This window comes from Chelonia mydas, chromosome 2 (genome assembly GCF_015237465.2).
Source record: "Chelonia mydas isolate rCheMyd1 chromosome 2, rCheMyd1.pri.v2, whole genome shotgun sequence".
Classification (NCBI taxonomy): Eukaryota; Metazoa; Chordata; order Testudines; family Cheloniidae; genus Chelonia; species Chelonia mydas.
The window spans coordinates 179,604,311-179,621,246 of record NC_057850.1 but is presented as its reverse complement, the minus strand read 5'-3'; the positions used below and the strand labels follow the sequence as shown (position 1 = coordinate 179,621,246).

Sequence of the window (16,936 nt, the reverse complement as noted above, 5' to 3'; positions counted from 1 at the left end):
TCCCAGTTCCCCCTTGGACCATGGCTCCTTGTCAGATCAGTCTCTCTCCCTCCCAATACTGGTTCCCAGTCCCAGTTTCCTCCCTAGCTCCTCAGCTGCTCTCAATTAATTTTCCCCTTCCACACATTGTCTCCCCTCATTTCCCTCCCTGGCCTCCAGACCTAGAATCTGCCCCCCACCAGCTTCCAGTCCCAGTCTTCACCCCTGCCCCCAGGCACCTTATTCCCATCTACTCTCCGGCCCTTCCTTATAATGCCTTATGTCGAGCTCTTGTCTCTTTAGCATTTGAATCAGACTGCTTCCTCTTCCACACTGCCTGGGTACCAGCAGTGGGGATCACTGACAGCACAGTGATGGATGCCTGCTGACTCCACAAACAAGGTAGGATCCCAACAACTGGGGTGCTTCTGTGAGATAAAAGCTCCCTTCTCTCAATTCTGATGTCTGGCCCCAATCCAGCAGAGAGCAGCCATTACTTAGAAGTAAGGCTTTATCCCTCTAGCCCTGGGCTAAAGCATGCTCACTTACTCTATCCAGGGGGGTGTTGCATGCACTGTCCAGTTCGCACTAGGAGCTGTGAGGGGATGAAGCATGCTCAGTGAGGCTAGACTCTACAGAGATTTTGACTTTTAAGCTCTAGAAAATATCTACTGAGCAAATGCTAACTGCAATTTTTCAAAGGCTTGTAACTTGGCTAGGTCTGGGTAGATTTCACAGGGATGGCAAATCATACAACCCTGACAGAGGCCACCCCAATGCCAAATTTCAAGCTCCTGTTCCAAAGCACGGGGCCCCTGGAGCTTTCCAAAGGCAGATACCAGATTTTTTTTAAAAAATATTTAAAAAAAACAAAAGTTTTCCCTATCGTTTTTACCTCACCATCATTCTGGCTGACCCCTTCCCCGCAAAAAAAAACCCAATCAGCCTGACGCAGGCAACTGGCTTAGAAAATTTCAGCCCAAATTATTGAAGTTTGGCAAAGTTATAAGCAACTGAATATGGGGTCTTATAATGGAAAGTGTCTTGCAATCTTAAAAGACGGAGATGATGTTACCAGGCCCACCAGAAGGAGAAGTATGTAGCCACCACATCTGACATACTGTTGTAAAATGTACTTAAAGATGATCTGTGGCCCTGCATTTAAAAACATAAAATGGCAGAATATGGCATTAACCACAGGATACATGACAAAAACAACAAATGTGCTTCAGTCTCAGGTTCTAGGGGTGTGTCTGTGCGGATTTGTTCTTGTGCTTTTTCAGGGAGTTTCTTGAGCAGATGGTGTAGTTTCTTTTGGTAACCCTCAGTGGGATCAGAGGGTAATGGCTTGTAGAATGTGGTGGTGGAGAGCTGCCTACCAGCCTCTTGTTCATATTCTGACCTATTCATGATGACGACAGCACCTCCTTTGTCAGCCTTTTTGATTATGATGTCAGAGTTATTTCTGAGGCTGTGAATTGCAACAAAGTCTGTTGCCAACTGTGTCCACATATCTATTCAGGGGACACCATCATAGGTGGGCCTAATCACATCAGCTACACTATCAGAGGCTCATTCACCTGCACATCTACCAATGTGACATATGCCATCATGTGCCAGCAATGCCCCTCTGCCATGTACATTGGACAAACTGGACAGTCTCTACGTAAAAGAATAAAGGGACACAAATCAGACCTCAAGCATTATAACATTCAAAAACCAGTTGGAGAACACTTCAATCTCTCTGGTCACTCTATTACAGACCTAAAAGTGGCAATTTTAAACAAAAAAACTTCAAAAACAGACTCCAAAGAGAGACTGCTGAATTGGAATTAATTTGCAAACTGGACACCATTACATTAGGCTTGAATAAAGACTGGGAGTGGATGTGTCATTACACAAAGTAAAACTATTTCCCCATATTTATTTCTCCCCCCTCCCCACTGTTCCTCACAGGTTCTTGTCAACTGCTGGAAATGGCCCACCTTGATTATCACTACAAAAGGTTTTTTTTCTCTCCTGCTGGTAATAGCTCCCCTTACCTGATCACTCTTGTCACAGTGTGTATGGTAACACCCATTGTTCCATGTTCTCTGTGTATATAAAATCTCCCCACTGTATTTTCCACTGCATGCATCCGATGAAGTGAGTTGTAGCTTACGAAAGCTTATGCTCAAATAAATTGGTTAGTCTCTAAGGTGCCACAAGTACTCCTTTTCTTTTTGCGGATACAGACTAACACGGCTGCTGCTCTGAAACCTGCCATTACTTCAGTTTAGTATAAGTCAGTAAGGAATGGATTTAAAATAAACCTAGTAAGTCATTCAGACTGATACAGGAGTGTCCACAGAATCTTTTGTATTGGTTTAACTATATTGGTTTAAAAGCCAGTTCAATTTATACCCAAGAAAGTTACACTGGTAGACTAGCCTTTATGTTTGTCTAAAGCCTTGCTTAAGAACAAGCTAGCACTGGATTAGCTAAAGGTACAGTTTTAAATCAATGTTGTTGAAGTGTTGTGTAAATACTTTTTACACTCTGGTTTAATTCTCTAAGAAAAAAATCAAACTTAACTAAAATCAACCACCCTTAAACTTAAGTGAAACAAAATTAAATAGCAAGAACTTGTTGAGCTGAGTTTATACGCATTTCTTCCCCAATTTTGTAATCTTAATTACTATAGGCAATGCAGGTAGCAACACCTATTAAGGTTGCCCAACACTACTCATTATAAGACTATTTTCAGTTCCTTATAACTTTGCCAAATTTGAACCATTTGGGCTGAGATTTACCATGCTGGGTGTCTGCCTACGGCTGATATAGGTTTCAGCTAAAATGGTTCAGCTGTTTCTGAGAATAAGATTGTAGACAAATATATTTTCTCCATGTTAAAAAAAAAAAAACTTACATTTTTACTGAGAAGCTCACGCACTTTCATGCTTTGAAGCATAGCCTTGAAAATTTGGCAGGTAATTGGCTGCCTTTGTGACTGAGGTGTGCTTTTTGCTGTTCCTGTGAAATGCCTCTCAAATATAAGCCTCTGAAAAATCTGATTTCACTCATGCTCTGCAGAGACTTTAGAGGTTGTCAACTAACTTCTCTAAAGACTCCGCTTGCACTGGACATGCCCTGTTCCCTCACAGTTCCCATGTGCCAACCACACTGTGCATGCACCATCCCCACCAAGTGACTGAGCATCTTGAATCCCAGGGCAGCAGAGGCTGAGTAGGAGTTTTCATGCAACTGTTCATCCCAGCTGCTGCAGGAAGCTGTGGCACTGGGCACAGAACCTGAGAGCAGGGGCTCTGTCTATCCTGTGCTCTGAATGCCCCCACTGGTATTCAGCTGATCCCATCCAGTTTAAGATTAGAAATTAAGTAGTGTAAAACTCAGGTATTGCACGTGATCACATTAAAAAGCTACATTATAAGAATATTAAGGTTGGAAAGTCAAGCACAGTGAAGTAAGTGTATGAACTTCATTTTCTTAGTAGAAAAACTAAGGCACAGAGAGATGACTTGGGTCCAAGAGATCTCACAGCTTTACCACGTGAAAAACAAGTTACTTATGGGGCATTAGACATGCAGCCTTTGATTACAACCAAGTGAAGATAGCCAACATGAATCAACTGGAAGTAGTAAAGAAACCTATTGCCACTGGTTCCAATAAAAGACATAACTTGTTGGGACAAGAGTCAGGTCACGGGCATAAAAACTCAAGTGCTCCTGCTAGAGGTTGCTAAAAAAAAATCCCAGGAGTCTTTTTATTTTTATATATATAATTACACATACATACGCACACACACACGGAATTCAGACACAATTTTTACCACTAAAAAATGAAACAAATCGTGTTTAAACTATGTAAAAAATACTTTAACTCCTGTTATAATAGACATAAAATTTCTTTCTAGCCCTCATCTGAATTTAAGTATTACAAGTTTTAAAGTGTTTTCCCGCAGATTACCTCAATCTATTTTTTCTACCCTATCCCACCTGCAACAAAGTAGATTTTACCCGTTCCCATTGTTATGGTAGTGGTTCCTGCGGGATCCCAGTCCTGCTGCAGGGCTCTTCTGTGAACAGATAGGACATAGTTTGCCTACTGAAGAGCTGGTGAATGCTGCCTCACATATGGACCACCACTTTGATTTAGCTTGGTGTTCGCAGGAGAGCTCAGCCATGCTGAAGGGGGATGGGCTGAAGAATCTTGAAAGGGAGGGGTTGCTGTGCCAGAATAAGTGGGCTGACAACCCCCACACTGCTAATTACCCCATCCAGGAGAGGAGGATGAAAAGCAAAAATGAATATAGAAGTAAGCTGGCAAAAGAAGTGGTCAGGAGCAAAGCAAACCAACACTAACTACTGCCATAAAGGCAGAAGATTTGATGGCAAGCTGGAGGAGGAGGCGCGGCCAACATGGGCTACATTAGAACATTACAAACTGTAAAAAGGAGGGCAACAGCTCATATGTCTCAAAATTGTGGGAGACAGTGGGCTGCAGAAAAGAGACTATGGCTATTACTCAGATATTGTTTGACAAATTTAGCTCTTTTTCCATGTCACCAAAGAATAAAGAAAAAGGAGACAGTTACACATATCCTCAGATTAAATCTTCTACTATTACTAAGGGCAAGTCTGCACGACAAAATTAAGTCACCCTAAGCTGCGTCGACACACAGCCACCGCAATAATTAAATTGCTTTTGCATATCCATGCTAAGGTCCTTTTGCCGGTGGTGTGCATCCTCACAAGCAGCACTTGCAGCGAAGCAGAGAGCAGTGCACCATGGGTAGCTATCCCACTATGCAATTTGCCACTATCTGGCATAGGCTGCTTTGAGAATGGTTTGCAAAGCCTCATGGGGGCAAATGAGTCACGCAAGGGTGACTAGGAACATGGTTTCAACAGCCCATGTTGTTGTTTTCTCCATCCCATAATATTATCTGCATCCCATAATGTTTTGCATCTCCTTTCAAAAGCCCCACAAACCCATGCATCTGCCATCTCTGTGAGAAGCATGGATCCAGCACTGCTCTTCAGTGGTTTGTTGACCGTTACGAACACAACACACCTGGTCCTTCAGCATTTTAAGAGTTGCCAGAGAAGCCGCGAGGGCTATGACAACGCCTTGCAGGCTGCCTTGCTGACGGATGTAGAAAGAAACAATTCAAGGTTGTTGTTGGCATTCGGAGCAGTTGCAGATGGTGGAGCACTGGTTCTGGGCCCGAGAAACAAGCATAGACTGGTGCGATTGCATCATTATGCAGGTTTGGGATGACGAGTAGTGGCTGCAGAACTTTTGGATGCACAAGAACACATTAATGGAACTGTGTGCGGAGCTTGCCCCAACCCTCCGGCACAGAGACACCAAAAAGAGCTGCACTCACGATGAAGAAGCAATCGCTGTGCGAAAGCTGGCCACGCAAGATTGCTAACGATCAGTCGGGAATCAATTTGGAGTTGGGAAATCCACCGTGGGGGTTGCTGTGATGCAAATGTGCAGGCCCATTAATTGGGTCTTGCTGTAAAGGACTGTAACACTTAAAGTGTAGTACATTCTGAGTGGTTCTGCAGCAATGGAGTTTCTGACCTGTGGTGGGGCGATAGATTGCATGCTTATCCCTATTTTGGCATCAGACAACCTTGCCAACGAGTACATCAACAGAAAGAGCAACTTTTCTATGGTATTGCAAGCACTGGTGGATCACCAGAGATGTTTTACCAACACCAATGTGGGATGGTCAGGGATGGTGCATTACACATGATTTTTAAAAACATAGGGCTATTCAGAAAGATGCAACCAGAGACTTTCTTTCCAGACTGGCGGATTTCCATTGGGGTTATGGAAACACCAATAGTGATCCTTAGAGATCCAACCTACCCCTCATTCCCGTGGCTCATGAAGCCGTACACCAGCCACCTCGACAGCAGCAAGGAACGCTTCAACTACAGGCTCAGCAGGTACAGAATGGCTGTTGAATGTGCCTTTGGCCGTTTTTAAGGGCACTGGCACTGTCTACTCACGCAATTAGACTTTAGTGAAAAAAATATCCCCATGGTTATAGCTGCCTGCTGTGTGTGTCATAATAACTGTGAAGCAATGTTTCCACCAGGGTGGAGCACAGACGTGGAATGCCTGGCTGCTGATTTTGAGCAGCCAGATATTAGGGTTATAAGAAGAGCTCAACAGGGAGCTATAAAGCAATTGTAACTGAATGAAACTATATAAATACAGGGAAAAGAACCTTTGAAAGGGAAAGAACATTCGTTCTCATTTCAAACAATACACCAACAGTCTCTCTCTCAGGTCAGAGTACGTGTGGCTGTGATTGTCTGTACTCTTTCCTCAGGATGGAGGGGTAGCGGTACTGCAGCAGCCCTGGAACATATGGGGAGGGTGGGATGGGTAGGGAGGTCCCAGAATGCAGTTATCGATAGGCTGCAGTGGGAGATGACCACCACAGGTGACTTAGACCAGAAGGTCTATAAGAGTCTCCAGCATGTCCGTCTGGTCTTGAGAAGCACTGTCATGTCTTGCTGCATCTGTCCTTTTGCAGCACATTTCTCCTCTCCGCACTCTCCTTTCCCATTCTGTCCAGAAGGGTGCTCCTCCAAGCAGAGGCTTGCAGGATTTCTTGGAACATATCGTCCCATGCTCTCTTTCTTTTCCTCCTTATCTGGCTGAACCACTCCACTGGTGTGGATGGCAAGACCCCTCAAAGCCACATTTCCAGCTAAAAAAGACACCATGCACAGAGGTACTATTGAGAGTGTTTTCACTCCCCTTGATCCACAAAAGTTACAAGTACTACAGTCTCACTTGCACTTGGGATTCATAGAGCACGGTGGCAGTTGCAGCCATAGTGAGTACAGCTCAGGGAGAAGGGGGCAATTTGGGACAGTAAGTGTGGGGGAGCACATGGGCACCAGCATATGTCGAATAGGGCAAATGAACTGAATCCTGGCACCGTTTTCCACAGGTGGTGGTGATTTTAGCTGGTATCTCACTCCTAAGGGTAACTCCTGAAAGGGAAAACCCCCTGCACGCGTCTGGCCGCAGACCGGGTCCATATGCTGCTACCCTGTGTGCTGAAATGGTGCTAGCTGAAGTAATTACTGACTGGCTTGGGAAAGTGTCCTACCATGGTGGAAAAAATAAGACAGGCCTCCCCAAAACCTTCAGCAGAGGACTGCAGACTACCTCCAGGAAAGTTTCCTTGAGATCTCTAGTTTCCTTGAGGATCCATGGGACATCCTGGTGCGCATAAACAAACTATTTTTTTTGCCTCTGCCTCACTATATAGGAGAATGAGAAGCAGATAGCAACTCTACCTCTATTGATTATTTCACTACATCTTCTACTCTGATTAAAAAGTAGTAAATGAACTGCAATATCAAAGCAAACTGCACGCTTACCAGAAGTTCCTTCCCCTACATCAGGCTTGCCAGTGCTGTAAGGTAGGGACTGGCTCGACTGCTCCAGCGTCAGAAAGAGTTCCTGGCTTGACACACCACTGAATCTTCCAGTCACCTGTTCCCCATACTCCTCCTCCGTTTCCTCATCCAATACCTCCTCGTCACTGTGCAATACAGGGGCCCCCCCAACGCATCCACAGGGCTCTTGGCAGTTGGGCCTCCCCAAAGGATGGCATGCAGTCTCTTGTAGAAGCAACATGTTTTCAGCTCTGCTCCAGAGTGACCGTTAGCCTCCTTTGCCTTCTGGTACACCTGCTGCAGCTCTTTGATTTTCATGTGCACTGCTGCATATCCCTGTTGTAGCCATTCTCCCCATATCCTGAGCGATCTGCTCGTAGATATTGGCATTTCTACTGCTGGATCAGAGCTATGCCTGCACAGTCTTTTTCCCCACAAACCCAGGAGATCCACTACCTCTGTGTACTCCAGGTAGGAGGGCATTTGCTACGTGGCGCTGGCATGGTCAGCTGGGCAGTTGCTATGTGAGCTCTCCACGCAGTGCAAACAGGTAATGGAATTTAACTACATTGACCTAAGTGCTACGCCTCTTGTGGAGGTCAAGTTATTAAGTCGGCATAATGGTTGAGTTACATTGGCGGGAGCAACATTTTAGCGTAGACGCTTACAGAGGTAGGTTGATGTAAACTGCCTTGCTAATTTTCTTCTTTTAGAGGCAACACTTCCTTTTCGCATAACCACTGTGACAAAAAATCCTTAGCCTGATTACAGTAAACAAGACACAACCAAAGCCAAGAACCTCTGTCATCTTTAGCAGCCTGAAATGAATGGGAACAGTATGTGTGTACTAGGAATATTTTTGCATTCACAGTAATTGTATAAAGAAAAGGAGGACTTGTGGCACCTTAGAGACTAACAAATCTATTTGAGCACAAGCTTTCGTGAGCTACAGCTCACTTCATCCATGAAGTGAGCTGTAGCTCACGAAAGCTTGTGCTCAAATAGATTTGTTAGTCTCTAAGGTGCCACAAGTCCTCCTTTTATTTTTGCGGATACAGACTAACACGGCTGCTACTCTGAAACCAGTAACTGTATAATCTTTCTCTGAGAGACGACTAAGTTATTCCATCAGATATGCCAGCCTACAGTTTTTTTAAAACATATTCAAAACCTTGACTACAGGTATGTGGGGGATAGCTCGGAGGGGGGATAGCTCAGTGGTTTGAGCATTGACCTGCTAAACCCAGGTTTGCGAGTTCAATCCTTGAGGGGGCCATTTAGGGATGGGGCAAAAATTGGGGATTGGTCCTGCTTTGAGCAGGGGGTTGGACTAGATGACCTCCTGAGGTCCTTTACAACCCTGATATTCTATGATTCTATACAGAAAGAGAGAGAAGAAACATCTTTACGGTTTCCAGAACTGAAAAAGGAAGACTAACAGAAAAGACAAATATATAAAGCAAAGTAACTGTTACATTTATTTTTGACGTGTCTCAATTTTGATAAACTAGTGCTATTACTTTTGTACAGTCTAATTTCCTGTAACTTGTTTTTTAAAGTGTGGCAGTCAATCAGGAAAAGGAAGAAAGCAAAATAAAGTTTCAGCAATTTAAAATTTATTATTTTATAGTTAATATTTCTTCTGTGATGAAGTTTTAGATAGTTTAGTAGAGTGGTTAACTGTTTACTATACTAATAGAGTGGCAACAGTTAATAGAATTACAGTTTTAAAAGCTTGGTAAGAACTTTGCAACGGAGGGAATTTGGATCTTAAAACTTCAGTTCTAGTACCACATCTGTGTAACATTTGAAAAGAAAAAAAAAAATAGTCCAATGCTCTTAATTTACAAACCTTTTCCTTTTAAAAATCAGTTTATCATAAAAAGGACCTACAAAGAACCTAAAAAACTAAATTTTTTAATTAAGTTTAGATACCCATATGAAATGTCCACAAGAACCAGCATGAGAAAGGTATTCAGCAAAAAAAAAGTAAATATTAAGCAACTTTAAAAAATAAAACAAGTGTGAAATCCTTTTGTTTACGTACTTCCTGGTTCACTCTGACTTCATCGTAAATTGAACTGTTATGCCAGTACATATGATGTCACCTTTTGGGAATATCTTCAGTGAACAAGAAAGTATTAAGATTATATTGGAAGGGAGAAAATATATACATTAGTTGTATCTTATTGGTATGCTAATGAACCTCACAACTTGGTTGGTGAGTACATGTAAATCATATATCAGTGCTAATTCATTTTCACTGGGCAGTTCACATTTAACAATGTTAGATGAGCAAACTAGAATTGAAAAAAATCTTGCAGACAGGTTCTAGCAAACAAAACAGTGATGCTTATCTGAAAAAACCAACACTATTAAAATAATTAGCTATTCATAGCTTTTAATATCTAAAAACTGGCATATTAAAAAAATTTCACTCTCAGCAGGCTGAAATCAGATCCTTTTAATTTTCAGGTACTTCAAAGCAGAAATGGAAATAAATGTTTTCCCAAACTATATCATTTGCTGAATACATGAGTGGGCAAATATGACAACCGTCATCCTTCTAGCAGTAAATATTCACTTTTATTCTTACATAAAATGGTCGAAAAAAGTAATAATTACGTTTCTGGTTAGATCTTAGATACAGAATTGGAATAAGCTCCATGCAATGAGTCTGATACCACAGATTACAAACAGATTTCTCTAACCGAAACGATTAACTTCCATACATAATAAGAACAAGCTATGTACTGCTTACTTCTATTACACATAAGTCATGATAACAGTTTTGTATATTGCCCAGCTTTTTCTGTTTTTCAATATACTTCATAGTTATTGTAGCCAGTTTAAGAAGGCAAAAAACTCTAAAGGTGTACTAGATACACACGCCCCTCTGTTTTGTTGAGGTACATGAAGGTTCTTCAACCATTTGAAAAAGGTGTGGGCCTCCATTACAACTTGAATTCTACAAATCTACTGCAGATTTTATAAGCATGTTTTTTGCAATAACTGGTTGTCCTGGGAGTTAACAGAGACCCACACATCTATTCAGAGCTTTCATCAATCTGATTTCCACCTTCAACATGTTCATTTGATTTATGACACCCATTCTATGACAGATAAACATTTGTAGCCCTTTATGTGTTAACTGTATGCTTACACACCCACATATATAGCAGCTAAAGTACTGCATCCATTGAACAAGCAAAACCAAGAACTCATTAATAAAGCTTTGTTAATCGTATATAAACAATCATCCTCCAAAGTTATTTGATTTGTGCTCACTATGTCAGGATTGGAGGAAAAGCATATCAGAATGTGAGTAGATTTATATTACCTCCAACCTTAGGCCCACCAGCTGAACCTGGTTTTCTTGCACTGTTTGAAGGATTCCCGAGTTTTTTAGGTGCAGGAACCTTGAAAGCTGAAGCAGCTGACGATGGCCTATTTCCATCCACTGACTCCTCATCATCAAAGCTTTTATCTACAAAAGGATGCATAAAAGAAATTTACTTATGAGAACAGAGGGTTTTTTTAAAAAATTGCTCTGCTGCACTTTTCACAGAAATTTAACAAAAGATCAAATAAAAATTAATACTAATTATTTTGCCCTCTGTCTATGGCATGGGAAACAGATGACAAAGAAAAATAAAAAGCATTTTAATACCACAAGATTTTATACAATACTGCCTTTGGATTCGCAATTATTATAGTATTAAACACAAAAATGAATCCTACATATTCAACATCACAAAAAGAAAAATTCTCTGCACAGTTTAAATGTGTCCTGTCCATCATCTTCCCAAAAATGAATATAATTTTCAGTTCATTCCAGGCTATCCAAGAGCAATGCTTCTCCCTTTTCCTCTACTCATGCATGCATTTTCTGCTACACATCCTCCCATAATGTGTCTACCAACACTCCGTCTTATTCCTTCCACCCAGATCTTGCAACTTACAATCACAGATCCGCTTGCAGATCAACCGCCTCATTCCTCTGATAGCTCTTAATTCCCCTCACACTAGGATGCTCCCAACACCTCACATGACCACACACAATAGATTCTCAATACCAATCAAAGATTCTATCCAAAACTGTCAGAAAACACCATAGCTCCAACACTGAGATTTGTGCCGGCATCTTCCTCTCTCTTCCCTGCACTAGGTGCTGAAACAACCAATCAGCTTCAAGGTGACATCATTTTCTGGTAGCCACTGCCAGATGAAAAGGTGAAAATTCTTCATACATATAAATTCATTCCCCCACACACGATATTTGCAGCCACAATTTCAACCCTTTAAAAATTTCATACCCATACTTTGCTCGAGGGTTTTCACACACACCCCAAAAATACAAGGGCTTGTCTTTTGTTCAGTCAAGTCAGAAACTCATTTCCAGCTAACAGTTAAAATATTCTCAAAAGGATGTGCTGCACTTGGTTTTTAAATTAATTTTTTAATAAAAAAGAATTCCAGAAGCAAACTGGGACCATTTTGTAATTAATTTAGTAGAAAAAGTTGAATTTATCTAGAGCCCTGCAATGCACGTAAAAACAAACCTGTAGTTCATATCATAAACAAGATGGGTGAGGCTGACACACAGCTGCATAACAATGATATAAGCCAATTTAGCACATATTTCTTCACTGGAATCTGCCATTTCTAAAAAATATCACAGCACTGCTTTTATTTCAGGAATTTTAATGTTTATTTAACCTTGGTGTACACTGAATGGCAAACTGTTCCCTATAAAATGAGCTATATTTAAAAAGAATCTCCTGGGGGAAGACACATTCACTATCATATCAAAGCAAACATGTTTTTCCAAATGGCATTTATAGCGACAGCTGATGTAAAAACACTGAACATTCTGGGGTTTACTTTAGTTTCCTAACGACAGTATGACTTCAGAAATATTTTTGTTTAACCAAAACAACTTATAGCACTATTAAACCTCTACTTTCATTTACAATCAAAACCCCAGAAAATATCAGTAACTGTGTATCTGAAAATTTTCTCCAACATGCTTATTTCCTTTCAACCACCATTTAAGAGAATGTGATTAAGAATACTTCTGTGTATGGATATGTAAGCAAATCAGAATGCAAGAGGAAGGGCAGTGAAGAAACACACACTATTCCATGAGTTTCCATGGAAACAGTACTCAGTCCTCACACAAGAACTGGGAGAATACACTTCAGTTCTAACTAAGAAAAGACACTGATTTAACTCTTAGTGTCTTAAAAATGTAATTGTAAACATCACCATTTAAAAAAAAACTTTTACATCCGTTAATCTAATCACAAGATGAAGTTTTATAAACTTAATGCTGCATGAAATAAATGTTAATGGCAGCAATTAACACTGAGGATTCTGACTCAGGGAAACAACGTAACTTCAAAATAGTATTAAAAACAGGCTGTAGATGAAGCCAATTTTTAACGTCTTTTTTAAAACAATACGATGAATAGCCACCTAAAATTTCTTAAATTATGATACCAGAAGTAGCTGATTATTAAAATTTAATTCTAAATTTTTCACTGTTAATACATACATACTGCATTTTTTTCAGTTTTGACTGTGAAAACAGGCTAGACTTTCATATTGTCAGTCAAAAGAACAATACTGCAGTCTGAGTTGCAAATATTGTATGAGAAAGCAATTTTTATAAAAAATAAAACTGTTTCCAGTGCAATTAAAAAGTAATAGTAAGATTTCTGCTGATTTTACATTTGTAAAGGTTCTTATTCCAGGGTATATATGAAGCTGCAGGAACTTTAAAAAGAATATTGGACAGATTTCTACTAAAAATGCACACAAATTACTCTATAATCTTACAAATACATAAATTGAATATGAAACAATACCTAGTTTAATAAGAAATTTTAAATCTAAGATAAAATAATTACATTTAAGATTTTATAATATATGAAGTCAAAATTTAAATTATAGTTTTTTATAGGAATTGCAACTTTCCCCCAGCCTTTTGTGTATTTATGCTTTTGTGTCTCTGGATTTTATTAACAATATAACCCCCATTGATCTTCAGGGAGGCTCCAGTTCTAGAAAGACATACAACAGCATTTGCATATATCCGAAGCTTCAAATCTGTGTTTACAGAAATTGTAACAGGCTTATATAAATGTATTACATTTGCTTCAAGTATTATGTAAAATTCACATTTTTCACACGTATATATACACAGACATTTGAGTACCTAATCATGAAAATAAATACACCTATATATATTTCTGTCTGCAACACTCTGGATTTGGGCATCTTTTTCAGCAGGGCATAATTCCACAAAAATCAGCTGAGTTGAATCCACCTACTCCTGGCCATAATTTAGCCTATTGCGTACAGCTGAAACACTGCATCTGGTCATCTTGAGATTAGCAGCCCTGGTGGAGTCATGTCTATGCATGCAGTTTTCAAATTTATTTCATTATTTTTCATTTCTAAATTAATTTCACTATTTCCAAGTCAAATTTCTTCACTAAGTATAGGAACTTGCAATAACTGGGGATAATTAAGTTGCAAAGGAAATGGAGAATTAATGGGGTGAAAGAATTCAAATTTCAGTCATTTCTCTCACTGCAGTTTAGTGACTCAGCAACTTTATTTTAAATCAATACAGGTGAGCTATTTAAAGAAGAGAAAGGGAGTCAGGGCTTGTCTATACAGTGGGGTAATGCACTCTAGGAGGGTATGATTTCTAAAGCGCAATAATGTGTTATGCAGAGTAGGTCAGTGTAGACCCTGCTGGTGTGCACTAAAGGTTCATTACAGTGCATTAACGTACTACTTCAAATACCACATTCAAGCACACTAGCAGTACCGACATGGATCAATTCATGAGCAACGTGTTAGTACACTTTAGAAATTACATTCCCATACAGTGCATTACCCCATCACGTAGACAAGCCTTTAGGCACCCAACACCCCATTGAAATTCAGTGACAGTTGGGTACCTAATTAAAATCCAGACATGGCAATTAGCATGGACTGACTGTCCTGAATTGTTCTTGCTGCCCATGACTATTATACCATATACAGTATGTAATGAGCCACCTGGCACCTGTGAAGTCCTGTATATTTCTACAATACAGGCTGAACAACTGAAAGCAACAACAAGCGCAGAATGAGTTTGACAGTTTCTAACAGCTGGAGGAAGAGTATGCCACAGATCAAGCACATAATCACAGAACACTAGCTTCTATCATCATGAGATTAAATTCAGGGCAAAGTAAATAGGCAACTGTCTGACTATACCGAAAGAAGGCCAGGAGACACTGGATGTGGTTTAATGAGGCTGCAACATTATTAACAACTGTCTGAGAGTACCTGGCAGATAAAGAGTGTACAATGTCGGTAACTCCATGATCATTTCAATATCTACCCGGGGGGCTTCCATCAGTCCCCCCTTTTTTTTCCAACCAGGTCCCAGCCAACACACTGCTGGGCCCTTACCATTCCCACCCCTTCAAATGAAGGGTAAGGTGGGCTATAAAGGAGGAGGGGAAGGTCGTCTCCCTGCTGTTCCAGTCATAGAAGCCACAAACCTCCATGTTTCTGCCCCTTTAACAAACACCTCCTTTAAATCCTTTACCAAACCATTTATCTGATCACTGTTTCCCTTCCCTACGGAGCACCTGCACTGGATATCTGCCCCTCGTTTACAGAATGAGTTGCGACATCATAGTCTAACCTCCATTCCATGCTCGCCACAAATAAGACCCGCCCAAACTCACAGTGGGGAAAATAATCCCCCCATTTTTCCTTGGCCAACCTGGCGGTGAGGGAAAAATTCCTTCCTAGCCCCCACAAGAAAGGAGTAGGTAAGCAGAGTGCCTACAGCAGATCCTGACCTAATCTGGTATTTTACCACTTTCAAGGGTCAGAGGATGGGTACTGCTCTGCTTGGTCCAAGTAAAAGAGGACTTCCCCTGCCCTGCTTGCATTTACGTACTCTACGTACTCTCCCAGTCAGCTGGGAGGGATGAGTCAGCATCCTCAGGCAACATTTATGCCCCTGCCCTTAAAGAGGTATACCCCTTTCCCCAGCAAGACAGACAATGCCCTTCCCCCACTTAAGGTGTGTTGCGGTCATTGGTCAAGTTGGATCTTACAGGCCAATTTTGAAAATAAACTCAAAAAAGATCAGAGCAAATGTTACAGACCAAGTCCATATGAAGTCTTAAACACCAATTCAAATTAAAAAAAAAAAATCAATGTGACTTCGATAGAAATCAATGGAAAGTTTTTAAAATAAGACTAATATGCTGTAATCTTGAGGTAGTGGTACTTGTGAGCTTTTAAACTGCCAAATTTTGAACATGCAACATGTGATTTAAAAGGCATTCAGATATACCAGAAAATAAGCAGCTACAATTGACCTTGATATTCACAAATAATTCAAGATCTTTCCCAAAACCTATTGTTTCAAAGTAACATTATTACACAGAGCAAGATGATAAAACAATGAGGGATATGTAGAAGTCTGGGGACAGCAGAATAATGAAATCTTTTAATAACAGAATAAAGTATCAACATTGTTTTGTCAAAGGGAACTAACAAGGACGACAGGACTACTCAGCTGTTACCAAAATATAAACTATTCTAGTTGGCCTTTATTTCATATAATTATTTGATATATCTTGTATCAGTCACTATAGCTTTGCAGAGATTGATCTCTTCTGTGCAGAGAGCCGAAGATCTCCCTTCCCTCTTGTTTCTTGATATAGAAAATCGTGGCGGTGGTGTCTGACAAGATGAGGACATGATGAGAGTGAATGAGTGGGAGAGAGGATTTGCATGCCTTTCACACTGCTCGAAGATTCAGGATATTGATGTGCATCCTGGATTCACAATGCATCCACATGCCTTGCCTCGTGTGGTTGTCCATACAAGCTCCCCAGCCTACCACGGTCATGTTGGTGATAATTCTGCTCTGAGAGAAGGAAAGAAAGGGAACTCCCAGGTGCATGTGATGTGGGTCTGTCCATGACAGAAGGGATGACAGTACCTTGGCCGGAAATGTCAAGCCTGAGGTCCACAGAGTGGCAGTTCAGCGAGTGCACAGACTGGAGCCACGTCTGAAGGCAGCAAAAATGAAGTCTTGCAAAAAGGGATCATGTGGGTGCAAGCCATGTAGCCCAAAAGAGACAGGCAAGTCCTGACTGGTATATGCAGGTTGTTCATGATGTGAGATATGATGGCGTTCATCACCCCAACCCTGTCTGTGGGCAGGTATGCCAGCGCCATGATAGAATTTATGGTAGCCCCAATGAAGTCTAGTGACTGCATGGTGTTAAGGATCAATTTTTCAATGTTGACGCTGACTCCAAGTGAAGCGAGGAAGTCGAGTAGTCTGGAGGTTGATACAAGGGCTTCCCGGCAGGGCTTGGCTGCCAGGAGCCAGTTGTCGGGGTATGGAAAAACAAGAAAACCATAGCACCTGATGTGAGCTGCTACTATGGAAAATACTTTGGTGAAGACTCTGGGAGCGGTAACTATTC

General features: G+C 40.9%; 1 protein-coding gene across 50 annotated transcripts in view; it reads right to left on the bottom strand.

Annotated features, from left to right (window-relative positions):
- Window positions 1-16,936, bottom strand: part of CLASP2 (cytoplasmic linker associated protein 2) — a 273,178-nt gene that overhangs the window by 165,524 nt on the left and 90,718 nt on the right. For 45 of the 50 annotated variants that reach the window (XM_043540698.1, XM_037890139.2, XM_043540702.1 and 42 more), the window contains one exon: window positions 10,756-10,902. In XM_043540698.1, coding sequence (XP_043396633.1) covers window positions 10,756-10,902 — 147 coding nt within the window. Of the gene's footprint in view, window positions 1-10,755; window positions 10,903-11,377; window positions 11,593-16,936 lie in introns of those variants that run through there. The other 5 variants (XM_037890176.2, XM_037890177.2, XM_037890178.2 and 2 more) reach the window with 2 other exon arrangements.